The sequence below is a fragment of the Hyla sarda genome, chromosome 2 (assembly GCF_029499605.1).
Source record: "Hyla sarda isolate aHylSar1 chromosome 2, aHylSar1.hap1, whole genome shotgun sequence".
Classification (NCBI taxonomy): Eukaryota; Metazoa; Chordata; class Amphibia; order Anura; family Hylidae; genus Hyla; species Hyla sarda.
The window spans coordinates 380957128-380978006 of record NC_079190.1 but is presented as its reverse complement, the minus strand read 5'-3'; the positions used below and the strand labels follow the sequence as shown (position 1 = coordinate 380978006).

Below are 20879 nucleotides of genomic sequence, written 5' to 3'. Positions count from 1 at the left end.
AACAGCTAAAGGCAACAAACACTGCTCTAACACAGTGCTTTACAAACACTGCAGCTCCAGCTGTTGCAAAACTACATCTCCCAGCATACTTGAACAGCTAAAGCTTTCTGACTCCTGAATGGCAAAGAAGCTGATCAGACATTCAATAGTCTGTGAAAGCTGAATGACACACAGAGTGACAGCTATGCTGATTAGCATCCAGCTTTACGAGGAACAGATAGAAAATGTATGAATAAAAACTACTGTGCAGTGATTTGCAGACTGCGAGGCTGCTCCCTGACTCAGAGCAGATGAGTCATCCACAGTGAGGGAGGGAGATGGACACGCCCCCTACATAAGGCAAGAACACAAAGCAAGTGAGCTACATATAAATGCTATTTGTTAGGGATATATAGGTCCTAGAAACATAAAAATATATGTACATGATCAATATTAAGTACTGAGTAACATATCACTTTTTTTTTTTTTTTTTTTGCACTATGACAGGTACGAATTAAGGTTTATCCATTAACATTTAGATCTTTATAAATATTGTATATTATTGCCTGTTCCCTTTTGTTCCCTTTGGGCCTCCTTCTAGGAGCCAGAATAAAGAGTCAGCCTCACAGACCTGAGTTGTCCATGTATTATATGAATGGCTGTTTATTACCCTGAGACAGGTTTATGGTGATCAGCAGATAGGTTGTTGGTAGGGGTTGTCTTAATAGTTGGTTTACAAATTTATACTATAAGTTAAAATGCCAGTTATAAGTATCTTCTAGGTCTCTTTTATTATTACAAAAATACACTTGGATTGGTGGCCAATATCTAGATAGCACACATCCAGTTACTCACCATGCTAAGAGTTGCTTTATCCCATGGACTTAAGCTGAGATACTTCCTCTGTCTTTCCTGAAAAAAAAACAACATACAGTTAACTTTTCAGCCACATAAGGCGTCTTGTAAATAAGTAAGAATACAGGATCAGGTGCTGGAGGCATTGTGTGAGATAAATACATTTTTGCCATAAAATACAGCTAAACAGCTAAAAAATTTAAGGGCGGTTACATTTATTTATTTTATTTTTTACAGCGCCGCTCTAGTCTATTGATTATGTCTGGCATTACAGCTCAGCCCCATTCACTTGAACAGTGTAAAATCAGACTCAGCCCAAGTGGTGATGTTTTTGGGAAAAGGGAGATTGTTGTTTTTTTTTTTTTTTCCAACGCTAAGTCCCCAAGTTCTTGCACACAGGTTGATCCAAATATATGTGCTGATCATCAGATTTATTAGAAGACAAGTTATACAGTAAAAATAATATTACATTTATATTTTTCTTTATGCCATCCAGTGCCTGTTGAAAGCTGGAAGACAAACCCTATAGGCACAAAAAAAGGCTGTTCTTAGTGTTTGGCATCCATCATCCATGCAGGAACAAGACATAACTTCCATGCACTTTACACAAGAGGACAGCTCCATGTTTTCATGCAGGCTTATGATATTATAGTATTACTGTAAAATCAGACACGTCTAGTATGCTTGTCTGTATTGCAAGAGTGTACAGTCATTCATATGGTGCTTACTGTAGAAAGCTGGATGCTGAGTGAGCCTTAAAGAAATTACCGGTATAGACGTTTACCGGTATAGACCCCTTGACGACCAAGGACTTATATTTACGTCCTTGGCCGGCTCCCGCGATATTACACGGGGTCAAGCGGTGACCCTGCAACATATCGGGTCGGTCCTGGCATGTATCTGATGCCGGGATCCGGGGCTAATAGCGTGCGGCAGCGATCGCGGTGCCGCGCGCTATTAACCCTTTAGAGGCAGCGTTCAAAGTTGAACGCCGCGTCTAAACCGAAAGTAAAACCTTCCCGGCTGCTCAGCGGGGGTGATCGGGACCACCGCAGTGAAAATGCGGTGTCCCAATCAGCTGGGACACGAGCGGAGGTCCTTTTACCTGCCTCCGGAGTGTCCCCTCGGCGATTGATTGCTCCAAGCCTGAGATTAAGGCTTGAGCAATTGACCGCCGATAACCCTGATCACTGCAAAGCTATGGCTTTTCAGGGATCAGGGTATAAGATCAGTGTGTGCAGTGTTATAGCCCCCTAGGGACCTATAACACTGCAAAAAAAAAAAGTGTAAAAAAAAAAAGTTAATAAATGTGATTTAACCCTTTCCTTAATAAAAGTTAAAATCACCCCCCTTTTCCCATAAAAAAAACACCATGTAAATAAAAATAAATATAAACATATGTGGTATCGCCGCGTGCATAAATGTCCGAACTATAAAAATATATCATTAATTAAACAGCACGGTCAATGGCGTACGCGCGCAAAAAAATTCCAAATTCCAGAATAACGTATTTTTGGTCGCTTTTAATATCATGAAAAAATTTATAAAAAGCGATCAAAAAGTCCGATCAATATAAAAATGGTACCGCTAAAAACTTCAGATCATGGCGCAAAAAATGAGCCCTCATACCGCCCCATAAGTGGAAGAATAAAAAAGTTATAGGGGTTAGAAGATGACAATTTTAAACATATACATTTTTCTGCACGTAATTAGGATTTTTTACAGAAGTACGACAAAATCAAACCTATATAAGTAGGGTATCATTTTAACCGTATGGACCTACAGAATGAAGATCAGGGGTCATTTTTACTGAAAAATGTACTGCGTAGAAACGGAAGCCCCCAAAACTTACAAAATTGCGTTTTTTCTTAAATTTTGTCGCACAATGATTTTTTATTCCCGTAGATTTTTGGGTAAAATGACTGATGTGACTGCAAAGTAGAATATGTGGCGCAAAAAATAAGCCATCATATGGATTTTTAGGTGCAAAATTAAAAGGGTTATGATTTTTAAAAGGTGAGGAGGAAAAAATTAAAGTGCAAAAACGGAAAGACCTGTGGTCCTTAAGGGGTTAAATCCCAATAATTCATAATGCAAAAAATTATGTTTTGCTTTTCTTTGGTCTCTATGAAACATGAATGAGTTATCCAAGATTAGAAAAAAAACAACATAGCCAATTTCTTCCAGAAACAGGGCCATTCTTGTCCTCTGTTTGTGTATGGTATTGAACCTCAGTTCCATTAAAGTAAATGGAGTGGCGCTGTAATACCGCATACAACCTGAGGACAGATGGGGTGATGTTTTTGGAAAAAAGCAGCTATGTTTTCCTAAAACTGGATAGCTCCATAAAATGGCTAATTTCATCAATAACTTTTTTTGTATAATGGACAAAATAATTAAAAAAAAGTATTCTCACCTGCCCGGATCCCCTGTTATTCCGACAGTGCCCAGTCCCCTCTGCTCACTGCTGCTTGCTGCGTTTAACACTACAGGAAATGCCCATTTAGCTAGTCACTGGTTAAGGTGGGTCACTGAGAAGATTGGGGGACCGGAAAAAGCTGAATGGGAGCAGCAGGGGTCTAGGTGGAAGTCCAACTTTTTTCCCATTTTTTCAATGCCCTAGTAACATATACATTTTTTCAAAACAAAGATAAGCCCCTTAAGGGTCTATTCACACATACAGTATTCTGCGCAGTTTTGATGCGCAGGATATCAAGTCATTCAGTTTACATTGCAATCTGCAACAGAAAATCCTGCGCAGAATACTGTAAGTGTGAATAAAACCTTAAAGTGGTAAACTGGGGTTCAATTATTTTTTTTTTTATTCTGCTGGTGCTGCTGTAAAAAAGAAAAATGTCATACCTACCTACGTCAGTCCCCAGCGGCCCCTGTTGTTCTCCTTTGAGTTGCCTGCTGTTCCTCTCTTTTTACTGCTTCCGAGAAAATGGGGAGGTTTATCGAAACCTGTCCAGAGGAAAAGTTGCTGAGTTGCCTGTGGCAACCAGAATGTTTATTTGATTTTTTTTTTTTAAAAGGCCTCTGAAAAATGAAAGAATCGAGCTGATTGGTTGCTCTGGGCAACTCAGTAATGTTTCTCTGGACAGGTTTTGATATATCTCCCCCAATGGGTCAGAGTGGGACTTGCTGCTCAGGCATTCACTGGTCGAAGTGGTGTCCTGTCTTGGCCAGTAATTGGAAAAGGTCCTGCTGCAACCTGTTGTCTTAGAAACAGGAAGAGGAGGCACCTGGAGGAGCTGTAATAGGAGCTGTGGGGTAGGTAAGTATGACTTTTTTTAAATTTTTTTTTTTTTTTTTTTACAGCAGCACCAGCAGAATAAAACAAACAGGTGAAAATCTAACCTAAGGCTTCTCACTAATTTGGCAAAAGGAAAATAAAATAAAAACATTCACATTCTATATAAAAATGTGAACTTCTATTAGAGTGGAGATCTGTATATGTATTGAAGCTTACCGAGGTAATCCAGAATTAAACGGGGGGGGGGGGGGGGGGGATAAAAAATAAAGTTTTTCATTTAAAAACAGCACTACAACTGTTCTCAGGTTGTGTGTGGTATTACTATTTGACTTCATTCACTTCAATGGAATTGTGTTGCAATTCCACACAGAAACGGAGGAAAAAAGAGGTGCTGTTTCTGGAAGAAATCAGATATGTTTTTTCTAATTATGCACAACACTTTCACGTTTCATAGAGATTTTTTTGCATTACAAATGAATGGTATGTCTAGATTTTTTTAAATTGAGAACCAAACCTTAGATGGCTTCTCCTGGCCAAAGGAAAAGGTACGCGAAAAATCTATACATATTACAGCTCACTATTATTTTTTCATGATGATGTGGCAAACCACAAGTAGATTTTCCCCCAATTATGGCAGCGGCTGTTTCGTAAGTCTGTGTTTGTGCCAGGGTTTAGAAAATTATTTGGTTGATTGAGAAAACTAGTAAATAACAGTTTAAGTGCAACAATCAATAAAGGGCAATAAATGGTAAAGGAAAAGCTTTTATACTGCGTATGGAAAGACAAATGTCTTCTGTATACACAACTCTCGGAAACACATTCCATCAAAAATCTTTTTGGAAACATCCTGTGGTTTTATATTAGAAACACTGGGACCACTAAGTAAATCTGCGCACTTATTATTGTGGAAAAGATCTATAAACCTCTGCTTACTTTTCAGATCTAGATTTATGCACGCAAACATTAGATCCCAACCATTAAAAACTAATTGTATTATCTAATGTTGTAGGTTTAGGGATCACGTACATGGATATTCATGTCCTGACATAACCTTGACTATAATTTAAATCCCTACAATACATAAGCAGAAGAAGAGCTAAGAGTAAAATACAATCCCTGCAATCACATAATAGAAATCTGTAACACACTACAAGCACTTCTCATTTTCTTGCTTAAAAAATAAAAATGAATTCTCCATTTATTCTTCACCTGTATGAGGCAAACACTTCACCAGCTGAGATGAGGTGCAGAGGACATGTGTTCTGGAAATGGGTGCTGCTGATCTTGGAGGCGAGACCCATATGTCTCAGAAAGGTATGGCATATCTTGTGGATATGCCATGAATGTCTAAGGTGGGAATCTGTCTATAAAAGGGGTTGTCTGGGCACATAAACTTTTTAACATATGGCTGTGGGCATGATGAAAAAAAAAAACTAAGTCATACTCTCCTACTCTGATCCCCTGCAACTCCCAGTGTGACATTATCTGGTCCCTGTTCGCCACTGCTTCTTCCTGCTTCTTAGTAGTAAGAACTACCTGCTCAGCCAATCACTGGCCATATCAGTGTCCTGCAGTGACCGGAAGATATAATTCAGGGAATCGGGGAAAGACATGCGGTGGATCAAGGGAGGTGAGCATGACTTGTATTATATTTTCAATGTACCCCCGGCCACATGTCAAAAATTTTATGTGCATGGATAACCTCTTTATTATTAGTGCCAATTTGCTTTATTATTGTGAATTCATTCACTCCGCATGGAGTCATTCCCAGCCATTTCGTTAGCGTTCACCGTGGGCTGAGCGTTGTGGCTCTGTACTCCTGCGAGAGCACTAGCGGCAACATTTCAAAGGCTTCCGCCTTCTTTGTCAAGCAACCACCATGTGCTTGACAAAGAAGACGGAAGCCTTTGAAAAGTTGCCGCTAGTGCTCAGGAGAAAAAAATTTCCGACAAAAATGTCTGAGCCATAACCTTAACCAGCTGCAAAGATATATTTATATGTAATTATGAGAAGATGCTTCCTGACCAGAGAACTTACCTTCTTGCTGAATGAGGAGAATGGGTCAAGTCGTTCTTCATATTGGGAGGAGTAGCGCAGCTCAGTGTCATCACTCTTACCACCCTGGTGGAGGGATATAGAAAAGACCATGGAATTTAGTTAAAAATAGTTGCCAGGTTGCAGTATGTCCATTGTACGTAACAAAATTTTATCCACCAAAAGTTTTCCACTGCTAGAAAACTTTCCTTCTGATCTCTAGTGTTGAAGTGTACATGAGGCTTTGTTCCGAGGCATCACCTTTATACACTGACTTAAAAAAGCCGGTAATTACTCACCGGTAGTAACGGCAGCACCACCAGAGAGAGATGGACTCCTCCCCCAGGGACAGGAAACCTGAAGCTTAAAAGGAAGTGCATCTCTCCCAAGCCCCAGTGAATTACAGAGACCGAGAAAACACTTCCAACTGGTTAGTATATACAATATAATATTTTAATGCAATAAGATTTAACCAGCACCATTAAGAAGAAACTATATATATATCTTTTTTTTTAATACCTAAGTGCACAACCCCGTGCAAGAAAAAGAAAGAGTGGGAATAGTTTGTGGTGCTGTTTTGACTATGTGGAAACAGAATTACCCCTGAGTAATTACCGGCTTTCCACCCCATCACGACAGCACCACCAGAGAGAATACCAGAGAGACCTAGGCTGGGACCACTGCCTGCAGAACCTTACAACCAAAGGATAAGGAAGAAGAGGCACCTAAGTTCAGCCTGTAATGGTGGTAGAAGGTGTGAGGGGATGACCAAGTGGCTGCCCTACAAATTTGTTGAATAGAGGCACCCCTAAATTCTGCCCAAGAGGGTGCCATAGCTCTAGTAGAGTGTGCTCTTAGTCCAGCAGGAGGGGTTAATCCTGCTGAAGTGATTGCTTATCTAATCCATCTAGAAATTGACTCACTTATGGCTCTGTCACCCTTATTTGGACCAGAAAATTTAACGAACAGTCTGTCAGATTTCCTAAAAAGCTTAGTCCTTTGAATATATGATACATCTGCGCACGTCCGAACGTATGACATTTTAATTCTGTTTGATTGGACGGGTGGTTGCAGAAATAAGGTAGAACTATATCTTGAGACATTTGAAAAGAGAAGATTACTTTGGGCATGAATGAAGGGTCTGGTCTCCAAGTTTTGTGTCCTGTCTTCCAAGATTTGAGTATAAGGTGGATTAGCGGATAAAGCTGCAATCTCTCCCACTCTTCTGGCCGCGGTTATAGCCACTAAAAGTGCTATCTTTTGAGTCAGTATTTTAAGAGGGATGGAAGATAAAGGTTCAAACGGATGTAGGCATAGGGAATTAGGAACAACCATGAGCTCCCACGGAGGAACTCGAACTTCTTTTGAGAGTTGTAATCTTTTAACTAACCTAATGAACCTTATGACCCATGGGAGATCAGCTATTCTCTGACTGAACAAAGCTCCTAGAGCCGAGATGTGGACCTTCAATGTAGCCGCTCTTAAGCCTTTTTCAAAGCCTTTTTGCAGGAATTCAAGAATGGCTGCATCAGATAGGCCCTTAGCCTTAAGTATCATCATCTCAAGAGCCAGGCCGTTAGGTGCAATTTTTGGATCTCTGCATGAACTATTGGGCCCTGTACTAGCAAATCCTGTAGATCCGGAAGCACCCAAGGATTTGTGATTGACATATTCCTTAGACATGAAAACCATGCTCTCCGAGGCCAAAAGGGGGCTATAAGTATATCTGTTGCTTTGTCCTCCCTGATCTTTTTGATCACCCGGGGGATAAGAATCAAGAGTGGAAAAGCATATGCTATCTCCCAGGTCCAGATCTGCGACAGTGCATTTACTGCTAGTAACCAGTCCGCCTGGGACAGAGAGTAAAATTTTCTCACTTGAAAATTTTTCCTTGTGGCAAATAAGTCTATTTGCTGCTTCCCACAAAATGAAATGATTTTCCAAAATACCTTTGGGTTCAGTTGCCATTCTCCTTGAGATATCTGGTGGTGGCTGAGATAATCAACTCTGAAGTTCAGATCCCCCTTGAGATGGACTGCTGCGATGGAGTTCAGCTGTGCTTCTGCCAAGGATATAATGTTATTGGCTGGAGCGCTTATGGGTTCGTATGAAGCATATGAATACCAATTTATCAATCTTTTGGGATGGTAAAAAAGATTTTTGCTGAATAGAGTCAAGCATTATACCCTGAAAGATCTTTTGTTGAGTAGGGGCAGGAGAGGATTTCTCTCAATTTATCAACCACCCCAATTTTTTAAGGATTTTTACCGTATGCTCTATAAAGGACTGTACCTTTTCCTTTGTTTCTGCTACAAGGAGAAAGTTGTTCAGGTATGGTACAAATATTCCATCCCCTTCTCTGCTGTGTTGCGCCATTTCCGTTACTCTTGGTAAACACTCTTGGGGCGACGGATATGCCAAAGGGAAGAGCACAGAATTGAAGATTGAAAAGCTGAGATTTTATGTGAACGGCCAGTCTTAAATATTTTTTATGATCTCTGTGAATTGGTACATGAAGGTAAGCGTCTGTTAAGTCTAAAGATGCCATGAAACCGTTCCATGATAGCAGATTTATGGTTGACTTCAGTGTCTCCATTTTGAACTGCTTGTATTTGAGGAACTGGTTTAGGGGCTTTAAATTTATTATGACCCTGAATGTGTTGTTGTTTTTTTTTTTTTTTTATAAGGAAAAGGGACAAATAAAACCCCTGACCCTGTTATTCTATAGGAACTGGCACCAAGACTCCTTTTTGAAGTCGAGAAAAAATTTCTGACTGAAGTTGACATTGTCATGTAGGACCTGATGGACATTTTGTTATTATAAAATGATAAGGCAGCAGGTTGGAGAATTCTAGAATGAGACCATTTTTTATGGTCTCTAACACCCAGGAGCTCCCAGCTATCTCAATCCATTGGGGAAAGAATTCCTGCAACCTGCCGCCCACTCGTGGCAACCTGTCATTGAGAATAGTTTTTTTGTTGTTGAGGTGGAGGCTTGATTAAACATGAGACCTGTAATCTTTTTTGAAAATTTCCACCTGGCTGACTGACCCCCTCTGTACTGCTACCCCTCCCCCTAGAATGAAAACGCTGATTCTGTCTAGGAGTTTGGTAAAGGGGAACCCTTTCTTTATGTATCCAGCTTTTTACAAGATATCAGGTAAGTACGGAGCCAAAGAGCAATTCTCCCTCACATGGGATGGCACATAATTTGTTTTTTGAACAAATTTCCCCCTGACAATTTTGTAGCCCCAGGGTCCTTCTTGTAGAGTTCGCCAAGGCTGCAGATCTGGCCACAAGCCTTAGTGCATCTGATGAAGATTCCGCCAGAAAAGCTGCCGCATTCCTAATACCTGGTAGCGATGACAATAACTGATCCTTGTTAGCGTCATTCTGTATGTCTGATGATAACTGGTCAATCCATAAGAGCATAGATCTGGCTACAGATGTACCAGCTATGTTGTGTTTTAAGGCTGCTCCTGCTGTCTTCCAAGTTCTTTTTAAGAATCCTTCTGCCTTCTTGTCCATAGGATCTTTTAATACGCCGAGATCCTCAAAGGGTATGTCATCATTCCTATATACTTTTGAAATGGCTAAATCAATTTTAGGAGCTCTGTTCCAGTTTTTCTTGCATCTGATTCATCAAACGGATGCTTTCTTTTTATGGCCTGCAGAATAAATTATTTCTTGTCCGGGGTTTTCCACTCCTTCTTAATTAATTGGAACACTGTTTTATGAATAGGAAACACTCTACGCTTTCTTACTTCCAGGCCCTCAAACATTATACAGTCATGGCTGAAATTTTTCTAGAAAATTAAGTATTTCTCACAGAAAAGGATTGCAGTGACACATGTTTTGCTATACACATGTTTATTCCCTATGTGTGTATTGGAAATAAAACAAAAAAGGGAGGAAAAAAAGCAAATGGTAAATAATGTCACACCAAACTCCAAAAATGGGATGGACAAAATTATTGTCACTCTTAACTTAATATTTGGTTGCACACCCTTTGGAAAAAATAACTGAAATCAGTCGCTTCCTATAACCATCAATAAGCTTTTTACAAGGTGCCTTTTCCCAACAGCAATTTTTAGATCTCTCCACAGGTGTTCAATGGGATTTAGATCTGGACTCATTGCGGGCCACTTCAGAACTCTCCTGCGCTTTGTTGCCATCCATTTCTGGGTGCTTTTTTGACACATGTTTGGGGTCATTGTCCTGCTGGCAAACCCAGTTTTCTGACACTGGGCTGTACAGTGCGACCCAAAATCCGTTGGTAATCCTCAGATTTCATGATGCCTTGCACACATTAAAGGCACCCAGTGCCAGAGGCAGCAAAACAACCCCAAAACATCATTGAACCTCCACCATATTCCACTGTAGGTACTGTGTTCTTTTCTTTGTAGGCCTCATTCCATTTTCGGTAAAGAGTAGAATGATGTGCTTTACCAAAAAGCTCTATCTTGGTCTCATCTGTCCACAAAATGTTTCCCAGAAGGATTTTGGCTTACTCAAGTTCATTTTGGCAAAATGTAGTCTTGCTTTTTTATGCCTCTGTGTCAGCAGTGGGGTCCTCCTGGGTCTCCTGCCATAGCGTTTCATTTAATTTAAATGTCGACACACACTGATGCTCCGTGAGCCTGCAGGACAGCTTGAATATCTTTGGAACTTGTTTGGGGCTGCTTATCCACCATCTGGATTATCCTGCGTTGACACCTTTCATCAATTTTTCTCTTCCGTCCATGCCCAGGGAGATTAGCTACAGTGCCATGGGTTGCAAACTTCTTGATAATGTTGCATACTGTGGACAGAGGCAAATCTAGATCTCTGGAGATGGACTTGTATCCTTGAGATTGTTGACATTTTTCCACAATTTTTGTTCTCAAGTCTTCAGACAGTTCTCTTCTCTTTCTGTTGTCTTTACTTAGTGTGGCACACACAGACACACAATGCAAAAGACTAAGTGAACTTCTCTCCTTGCTTTCAGGTTTGATTTTTATATTGCTCACACCTGTTACTTGCCCCAGGTGAGTTTAAAGGGGCATCACATGCATGAAACAATCTTATTTATCCACAATTTTTAAAGGGTGACAATAATTTAGTCCACCCCATTTTTGGAGTTTGGTGAGACATTATGTCCAATTTGCTTTTTTTTCTCCCTTTTTTGGTTTAGTTCCAATACACACAAAGGGAATAAACATGTGTATAGCAAAACGTGTTACTGCAATCCTTTTCTGTGAGAAATACTTCATTTTCTTGAAAAATTCCAGGGTTGCCAACATTTACGGCCAAGACTGTATCTTGGCCTTTTTTTGTTCTTCTAAACCCATATCTGATCTCACTGCCTTGACCAGCTGGTCCGCATCTTCCATTAAGAAGGCAGGCTTGCCAGATAAATCCTCATATGAGGATAAAGACTCATCTCCTGCAGAAAATATACACAATCATTAAATTCTAATCCAGTGATTCCCAACCGGGGTGCCATTTGGTACTGCCCGGGAATTTTGCTGTGAATTTTTCATTTATAAATTTTTTTTTAAATGTTCTGCCCTAGCCTGCGTGCCTATGACTCACGGCACCACAAGGGGGAAAGGGAAGCCTGGGTGTGCACTGTGCACACAGCGTCCCCCTCCCCCTTGCTGCGCAGTGAGCCGGAAATGGTACCCTGCTATAAATATAAGATGCCATAGAACTGCAAGCTGCGCTGGATTCCCGTGCCGTGGAACTGCAAGCTGCGCCGGATTCCCATGCTGGCTTGCTTAAGGTACTGCACCCTTTCCAACCCTCTGTTACCCCTTCTCAACCCTGTCCAAACCCCCCCATCACCCATGCCCACCCTCCTGTCATCCATGTCCACCTTGTCCACCTCCTTGTCCATCTCTATTACCCATGTCCGCCCCCGTCACCCATAATCACCCTCCTGTCATCCACGTCTGCCTTGTCCACCTCCCTGTCACCCATGTCCACCCTCCTGTCATCCATGTCACCCATGTCCACCCCCCGTCACCCATGTCAGTGTTGTCCACCTCCCTGTCACCAATGTCCACACTCCTGTCATCCATGTCCACCCCCCGTCACCCAGGTCCACCCCCCCTGTCACCCAGGTCCACCCTCCTGTTATCCATGTCTGCCTTGTCCACCCCCTGTCCATCCCTGTCACCTATGTCCCTCCCCCGTCACCCATGTCCACACTCCCGTCATCCATGTCCACCTTGTCCACCTCCCTGCCCATCCATGTCATCCATGTCCACCCCCCGTCACCCATGTCGACCCTCCTGTCATCCATGTCCGCTCTGTCCAACCCCCTGTCCATCCCTGTCACCAATGTCCACCCTCCGTCACCCATGTCCACCCTCCTGTCATCCATGCCTGCCTTGTCCACCTTCCTGTCCATCCCCGTCGCCCATTTCCACCCTCCTTTCATCCATGTACGCCTTGTCCACCCCGTCCATCCCTGTCACCCATGTCCACCCCTGTCACCCATGTCCACCCTCCTGTCATCCATGTCCACATTGTCCATCTCCCTGTCCATCCCTGTTACCCATGTCCACCCCCCCCGTCACCCATGTCCACCCTCCTGTCATCCATGTCTGCCTTGTCCATCTCCCTGTTCATCCCTGTCACCTATGTCCCCCCCATCACCCATCTCCACCCTCCTGTCATCCATGTCTGCCTTGTCCACCTTCCTGTCCATCCCCGTCGCCGATGTCCACCCTCCTTTCATCCATTTACGCCTTGTCCACCCCCTGTCCATCCCTGTCACCCAACTCCACCTCCCTGTCACCCATGTCCACCCCTTCACCCATGTCCACCTTCCTGTCATCCATATCCGTTTGTCCACCCCCCTTGTCCATCCCTGTCACCCATGTCCACCCTCCTGTCATCCATGTCTGCCTTGTCCACCTCCATGTCCATCCCCATCACCCATGTCCACCCTCCTTTCATCCATGTATGCCTTGTCCACCCCCTGTCCATCCCCATCACCCATGTCCACCCCCATCATCCATGTCCACTTTGTCCACCTCCCTGTCCATCCCTGTCACCCATGTCCAACCCCCGTCACCCATGTCTACCCTCCTGTCATCCATGTCCGTCTTGTCCACCTCTCTGTCTATCCCTGTCACCAATGTCCACCCTCCTGTCATCCATGTCCACCACCCTGTCACCCAGGTCCACCCTCCTGTCATCCATGTCTGCCATGTCCACCCCCCGTCACCTATGTCCACCCTCTGTTATCTATGTCCGCATTGTCTACCTCCCTGTCCCTCCTCCATCACCCGTGTCCACCCTTCTGTCATCCATGTCCACCTTCCTGTCCATCCGTTACCCATGTCCACCCTGTCACCCGTGTCCACCCCCCTGTCCATCCTTGTCACCCATGTCCACCCTCCTTTCATCCAAGTCCACCCCTGTCATCCATGTCCATCCTCCTGTCATCCATGTCCGCCTTGTCCACCCCCTGTCCACCCTCCTATCATCCATGTCGATCCCTGTCACCCATGTCCACCCCCATCACCCATGTCCACCCTCCTGTCATCCATGTCCACCTTGTCCACCGCCCTGTCCATCCCCTTTACCTATGTCCACCCTCCGGTCATCCATGTCCACCCCCCCTGTCACCCATGTCCACCCTCCTGTCATCCATGTCCGCCTTGTCCACCCCCTGTCCATCCCTGTCACCCATGTCCACCCCCCATCATCAATGTCTGCCTTGTCCCCCTCCCTGTCCATCCCTGTTACCCATGTCCACCCCCCCTGTCATCCATGTCCACCCTCCTGTCATCCATGTCTGGCCTGTTCAACCCCCCCCCCCCCCCCATCACCCATGTTCACCCTCCTGTCATCCATGTCCACCTTGTCCATCCCCGTCACCCATGTCCACCTTCCTGTCATCCATGTCCGCCTTGTCACCCTCCTTGTCCATCCCTGTCACCCATGTTCACCCCCCGTCCACCCCCCAGTCTAACCCTGCCGTTTACCCTGTCACCCATATCCACCCCCTATTTACCCCTCTGTCCCTTTGTCACCCCAGTCCACCCATCTGTCACCCCTGTCCACCCCTCTTTTACCCCCTTGTCACTCTTGTCCACCCCTCTGATTCCCTGTCTCCCATGTCCACCCCCCCTATCCAACCCTCTGTCATCCCTGTCACCCATGTTCACCCTCCATTGTCCACCCCTCTGACCACATCCTTGTCACTCATGTCTACCCCCTATTCATCCCTCTGTCCACCCCTGTCACCCCCTATGCCCCTGTCACCCATGTTCACTCTTCTAAACCCATCTGTCACCCATGTACACCTCCCTACACCCTCTGTTACCCATGTACACTCCTCTACACCCCTCTGTCACCCATGTACACCCCTGTAGACCCATCTATCACCCATGTACACTCCTCTACACCCCTCTGTCACCCATGTACACTCCTCTACACCCCTCTGTCACCCATGTACACCCCCCTCACCCATGTACACTCCTCTACGCCCCTCTGTCACCCATGTACACTCCTCTACACCCCTCTGTCACCAATGTACACCAATCTATCACCCATGTACACTCCTCTACACCCCTCTGTCACCCATATACACTCCTCTACACCCGTCACCCATGTACACTTCTCTACACCCCTCTGTCACCCATGTACACCCCTGTAGACCCATCTATCACCCATGTACACTCCTCTACACCTCTCTGTCACCAATGTACACCCGTCACCCATGTACATTCCTCTACCCCCTCTGTCACCAATGTACACCCATCTATCACCCATGTACACTCCTCTACACCCCTCTGTCAGCCATGTACACTCCTCTACACCCGTCACCCATGTACACTCCCCCCCATGTACACTCCTCTACACCTCTCCGTCACCCATGTACACTCCTCTACACCCCTCTGTCACTTATGTACACTCCTCTACACCCCTCTGTCACCCATGTACATTCCTCTACACCTCTCCGTCACCCATGTACACTCCTCTACACCCCTCTGTCATCTATGTACACTCTTCTACACCCCTCTGTCACTTATGTACACTCCTCTACACCCCTCTGTCACTTATGTACACTCCTCTACACCCCTGTCACTCATGTACACTCCTCTACACTACTCTGCCACCCATGTACACTCTTCTACACCCCTCTGTCACCCGTGTAAAAAAAAGTGTGGAGCCTAATAGGTTTGTTTTGCAGGTTTAACGATGAAGAATTGTGGCTGGAAGAAATCGTCATTATGGCCCAGACTAGATGGAGAAGAGAAGGGAACGACGCTGATTAGAGAAGACGTCATTTGTGAGTTGCTGTATAAAGCAGCACTGTAATCTACATACCCACTGATAAATAGATATTGTGCATTGCTGAAAAAGGTTGAGAAACACTGTTCTAATCTGTAGAAAGATATAGAACAGGCAGTAATTAAAACTTTTTAAATCATACTTGATTCTGAATGAACAGTGATTAGCCCTTCTTCCTCATCCTCTATTATGGGAACAGAAGGGGTAACTGTAGTGTGGGGAGTGGAGATGGTAGATAGTAGCAACCCTTTAACAGAGTGCTCTATTTGTCTCTTAACCATATCTTGCATTTGCTGCAAAAGTCTCGGGGTCTCTGCCATCATCACTCTATTTGTACAAGACACACAGTTAGGTTTGTCATTATCCAAAGCTAAACTTGCTTTGCAGATAGCACACTCTTTATGCTTATTCTTTTTAGATGCCATCTTATGCGAATCCTAAAAATTTTTAACTAGGCATCAGTAACCCCGAAAAAAAGAAAGAAATAACTTACCACACAGCCCATGAATACCGAGGAAGGGATCCGGGGAGAAGCTTCTGAACGGTCCCGCTTGCCCACATCCTCCAAGGAGCTCATGCTGAACACACTACCTCCTGGAAGCTTGCTGAATGATAAGCTGGCTGTCCAATGTACCCCAGAAGGCAAAGGAGCAGCCCTTCCTACGGAAACTCGGTGTTAGACGTCACTTCCGGTCTCTGGCCTTATTCCCCTACCAGCCGTCACAATCTGTAAGCTGGAGCTCATGTGACCTAAGCTCTGACCACAACATGGCCGCAGCCACCGCAGCACGCTGCGTGACTCCGGAACCCACCACATCCCCCACAGGTGTCTCCACACAGCTCTGGACCTCTACAGGTAAGCGCTGTATACTGCCCATAAGCCCGAACTACAGGCCAGCGCAGTGCAGAGGATGTGGTTGGCGGAGGAAGGAGGAGGCCAGAGGGTAACCAGTACCGGCTGGGGGTACACAGGATGGCTCCCAGCCAAGAGCCTTTAGTGGACCCACATACCCAAACTTCGTGGGATACTGCTTCCAGGGCCCCCTCCACAGGCACCCATCCAGAAAGATGGATCAGCTTCAAGTTTCTAAGGAACAGGTAACCTCAGGGGCTTGGGAGAGATGCACTTCCTTTTAAGCTTCAGGTTTCCTGTCCCTGAGGAAGGAGTCCATCTCTCTCTTGTGGTGCTGTCGTGACAGGGTGGAAAAAGGAGTTATACACCAAATGTTCTGACAGCTACAGGCCACATAAAGGAGGCTCAACTTTTGTGTCTTTGATTCTTTCTGAACAGTTCTTGATAAGTTTTAAGTAGGAATATTATGGAGTAGAAGCCTTATGTGACCGTGTGATCATGTGGAAAACCCAATATTTAGCAACAGCTGGATGTCTAGGTGCTCCGCACCTAGACATCTTATCGCCTATCCACCGGCATCTCCCTTCTGCACCTGGCATTCGTTTAGAGCGTCGGGTACAGCGCCGGAGGCTCGGCCGCATCTCGCTTGTGACGTTACAGCCACGCCCCCTCAATGCAAGTCCATGGGAGGAGGCATGATGGCCGTCACGCCCCCTCCCATAGACTTGCATTAAGGGGGCAAGGCCGTGACGTCACGTGCAGGGCATGACCATGACATCATGAGCCCAAGCTCCACATCGCCAGTCATCCATCATGAAGCGAAGTTCGCTCCGTGCACAGGATGTCTGGGGTGCCGATGCCGAGATCGCGGGGGTCCCCAGCAGCGGGACACTCTGTATTCAGACATCTTATCCCCTATCTTTTGGATAGGGGATAAGATGTCTAGGGGAGGAGTATCCCTTTAAGACCATGAACAGTTCTGTTGCTGCTTTTCCCTTATTATGGCAGCTTTGGGTGCAGATATAAAATGATGCATCAAGAGGGTAGGGTCACGCTGCATATTTTCTGCAGCTGATATTACTACCCATTGACTTTAATAGGTAGGAAAATACGCAGCATTTTTGCTAGCCACATGTATTATGTCAGAGTAGGCAGGTGCACATTTATTTTAGTATTCTGTATTTTTGGGCTCTTTCACATTATTCAAATTGTGTTGTGTGACTATTTTCACATGCTGTAGTCCTAACATCTGTATAAAAGAAGAAGAAGGAGTAATGTGGTCTAAAAGTTATTCATATGTGAAGATGTGTCTGACATGAACAATGCAAATATGACGGTTAGCCTATTGAATAAAAAAGTTATATCAGGTCATACTCAAAGGGTATACAATGCAGCTGCTATGTGGCCCTTGGGGAGATGGGGGCCCAGCCATGGTTTGTCCCATTCCTTTTGCTACTGGTAGAAAACTATGAAGGACTCCTCTCCCCAGGGATCTGCATTGTCAGCTATTAAAAGGAAGGGTCAAGAAAAGCAATGGGAAATAATCATCTGGCCTTTCTATCCTAGGGGCTAAATCAGACATAAAAAAATTATACTAGTCCCATTTTAATCTTTGCTATAGGGCCCCCTTTCTTCTATGTACATTACCAATCAGACCAAAAAACACTAAAATAAACGTGTATGGTCATTAAAGGGTTAAAGCATAGTATTTGGAAACAGTTTACATATACAGGATTACGTGGCTCTTTGGATTTAAGTAATGACTTATAGTATTTAGTCTTAATAGATAGCTCAGTGTTCATTGTGGACAGAGACAGATCATCCAGTAACAGTCCCATAATGTCATGTAAAAGGTTCCTGTTCCGAGATTACTCACTTTGCCCGCGTAACTTTGCAGGAATTTAATCTTTTCATAGAGCTTTATGTTGTCGGCTCTCAGGTTATCCAGCTCGCTTTGAAGTGCCCGCATAGTGTGATGCATCATGCGATTCTCCTATGTGGTTGAGACAAAACAAAACAATCATGAAAGGTCACCGAGGATATACTGTAATTCCTGAAATCTGGAACGTGACATTTTCAGAGTCTGAACTGACTCAATACAGAAAGTCTGTCTACATGAAAGTTAGATATTACGTGGGAAACAATTTTTATTTAGAGCTGAATTTTCATTTATATGTAACAACATCTACACTTAATAACAATAACTACATTTAGAAATGAAAACAACTGTGAGTTAAGGGAAAGGCGCTGATTCTTCAGTGTTCCGTGGGAAAGCTATGCAGATCATCTCTACTGCAGAAGAATGACAACTGTCTCTTTAGTGCCACCTATAGGCAACTACCCTGTAAAACAGTCAGATCCTATAAAATATTGCAATGTCCTTTGCCTAATATGGCAGATAAAACAGCAGTTCATCTATTTATGGTCCCCGCTATTTTTTGTTTAAAAAAAAACAAAACAAAAAAGGTGCAAAAAAATGAATGAATAAATAAATAAAAGGATGGGAATAGTTTATATTCTTCTTTCTATTTTTCTGCATTCAAAGCAGGGAAGATGTGTATTCCAGCATTTGGTTACCTCTTGTTCAAAGAGAGAGCAACAGGAGTTCCCATTTAATAAATATTTTTTGAAAATAATAACAGTTTATTATTATCACTATTATTATTACTATTATTCATAATTATAATAATAATAAAAAACATAATAGTTATGAATTATTATTATTTTCTACTACCTGTAAATTACAATACGTGTTGGAACAGGATGAGGGGAGAGGAGGAGAACCTGGCAGTTGTTGCTATTACAGTTTTTTGTTATTGTTTTAACTTTCATTTACTTTCAGGGAATCTTCTTACCTCTCTGTGATAATCTGGAATGTTATTTCTCTGTAGATTATAGGTGATACATTATGGGATATGGGAAACAGTTTCATAGAAGTAAGAAAACGTAGTACTGACAGGCATTCTTACAGAATATGTTGCTCAGGTATTCTCTCGGACACCAAATATAACATGCTATGTCATGCCTTTTTTATTCTTATCATATATAGATATATTGTTTATGAAGTGCAATGGTAAGTCTTATCTGGTAAGCAGTATCAGAGTATTATCTGGTTTTCTATGTAATATACCCATTTTCAAGGATTTAACTTTAAGGGATGCAGAGATTGCAGTTGGACTTGGGTCACTGGAACCTGAGAGGAACCGAAAGGTCCATCAGACCAATACTATTAGATACTAAAGATACGGTAGTTCGGGCCCATGAGGTTCAGGTAACACCACTGTCTAGATTTATCTAATTCACAGTAAATTACAAAGCCATAATAAAAGATAGGTAGCTCCCTAATGTATCCTACAAGAGTGATCACAATCCAGACAAATGACAGCCCTGTCTTCTCAGGGAAGGACCCCCTTCAGAGGACAGTGACCCAGTCATACGATGCTGGAAGATTACAACAAAAAGTAAAAACAGGCATAGTGAGGGAGGAGAGATTTGGGCCTGGATTTGTCAAACTATTCCAAGTGCTAATATCCAAAGTAAAGAAAGAAAACTGACTTCTGGGAGAACCTCCGTGAATCATGATCAAAGCACATTTGAGGAGATTTATCAAAACCTGTCCAGAGGAAAAGTTGCAGAGTTGCCCATAGCAACCAATCAGATCGATTCTTTCATTTTTTAAAGAGGCCTGTGAAAAACGAAAGAAGCAATCTGATTGGTTGCTATAGGTTTTGATAAATCTCCCCCACTTGTCCTGTCTACTTTATAGGATGTAGAGGAGACTTACAGCTTCCAGTTCTTGATTTCTGGCTCTAAAACGCTCCCTTTGACTAGATATGATTGAGAGAAGAGAGTCCATCTGTCCTTCAGGGATTGGATTACTTGCAGAATAACCTAGAAATATACAGTAACAGAACTGTCATATATAAATCACAGAGTCAATGACATGTGACATCAGAACAATAGTACAGGTCCTGCCAGACTGGTCGAAGAGGTATGTTCTCTCACTCTGTAAGAAAGCCTGCATTTATTGTCGTACTGCTAATGAATGACCTTCTTAGTATTTTTCACAGACAGCAGGCAGTGTATAGTTGAGAAGGTTGATGTAGCCTCTTGCATACTCCCCATAGCATGATGCTTTTAGTAAAAAAAAGCATCCCCTAGGGAGCCAGAATAGAGAGCTGATCTGCACCGGTGGCTCCCAACTCTGGTGGACATTATTATAAATGGTTGCCATACAATACTACATTGTGATCACAAGAAATGTCAGAATGGCACTACTATTAATCCCAGCAGACCATATGCCAACAAGAGGACATTCACTATTAGGGCAAGTGGTGCCGACAACTAGGGATCGACCAATTATCCGTTTAGCCGATATTCACGATTTTGGATGTTATCGGTATCGGCAATTACCTTGTCGATAATACCCCACCGGCCAGAGACTGCCGCCGCCGCTGCCCCATTGCCTCCCCCATCCCCGGTTTTATAATTACCTGTTCCCGGAGTCCGCGCTACTTCTGGCTCCTGCAGTGTCCTGCGCTATTGCTGTGCACTGCACTGCACAATGACAAGTGACGCCCTCAACGCGACGTCACCGTCAGTGTGCACAGT

The 20879-nt window shown here is 43.7% G+C and overlaps 1 protein-coding gene across 1 annotated transcript in view; it reads right to left on the bottom strand.

The window, feature by feature from the left end:
* Positions 1-20879, bottom strand: part of CUX1 (cut like homeobox 1) — a 421420-nt gene that overhangs the window by 14340 nt on the left and 386201 nt on the right. The window contains exons 17-20 of the mRNA XM_056558501.1: positions 20053-20159; positions 18145-18261; positions 6128-6211; positions 835-891 (exon numbers count right to left, since the gene is read on the bottom strand). Coding sequence (XP_056414476.1) covers positions 835-891; positions 6128-6211; positions 18145-18261; positions 20053-20159 — 365 coding nt within the window. The remainder of the gene's footprint in view (positions 1-834; positions 892-6127; positions 6212-18144; positions 18262-20052; positions 20160-20879) is intronic.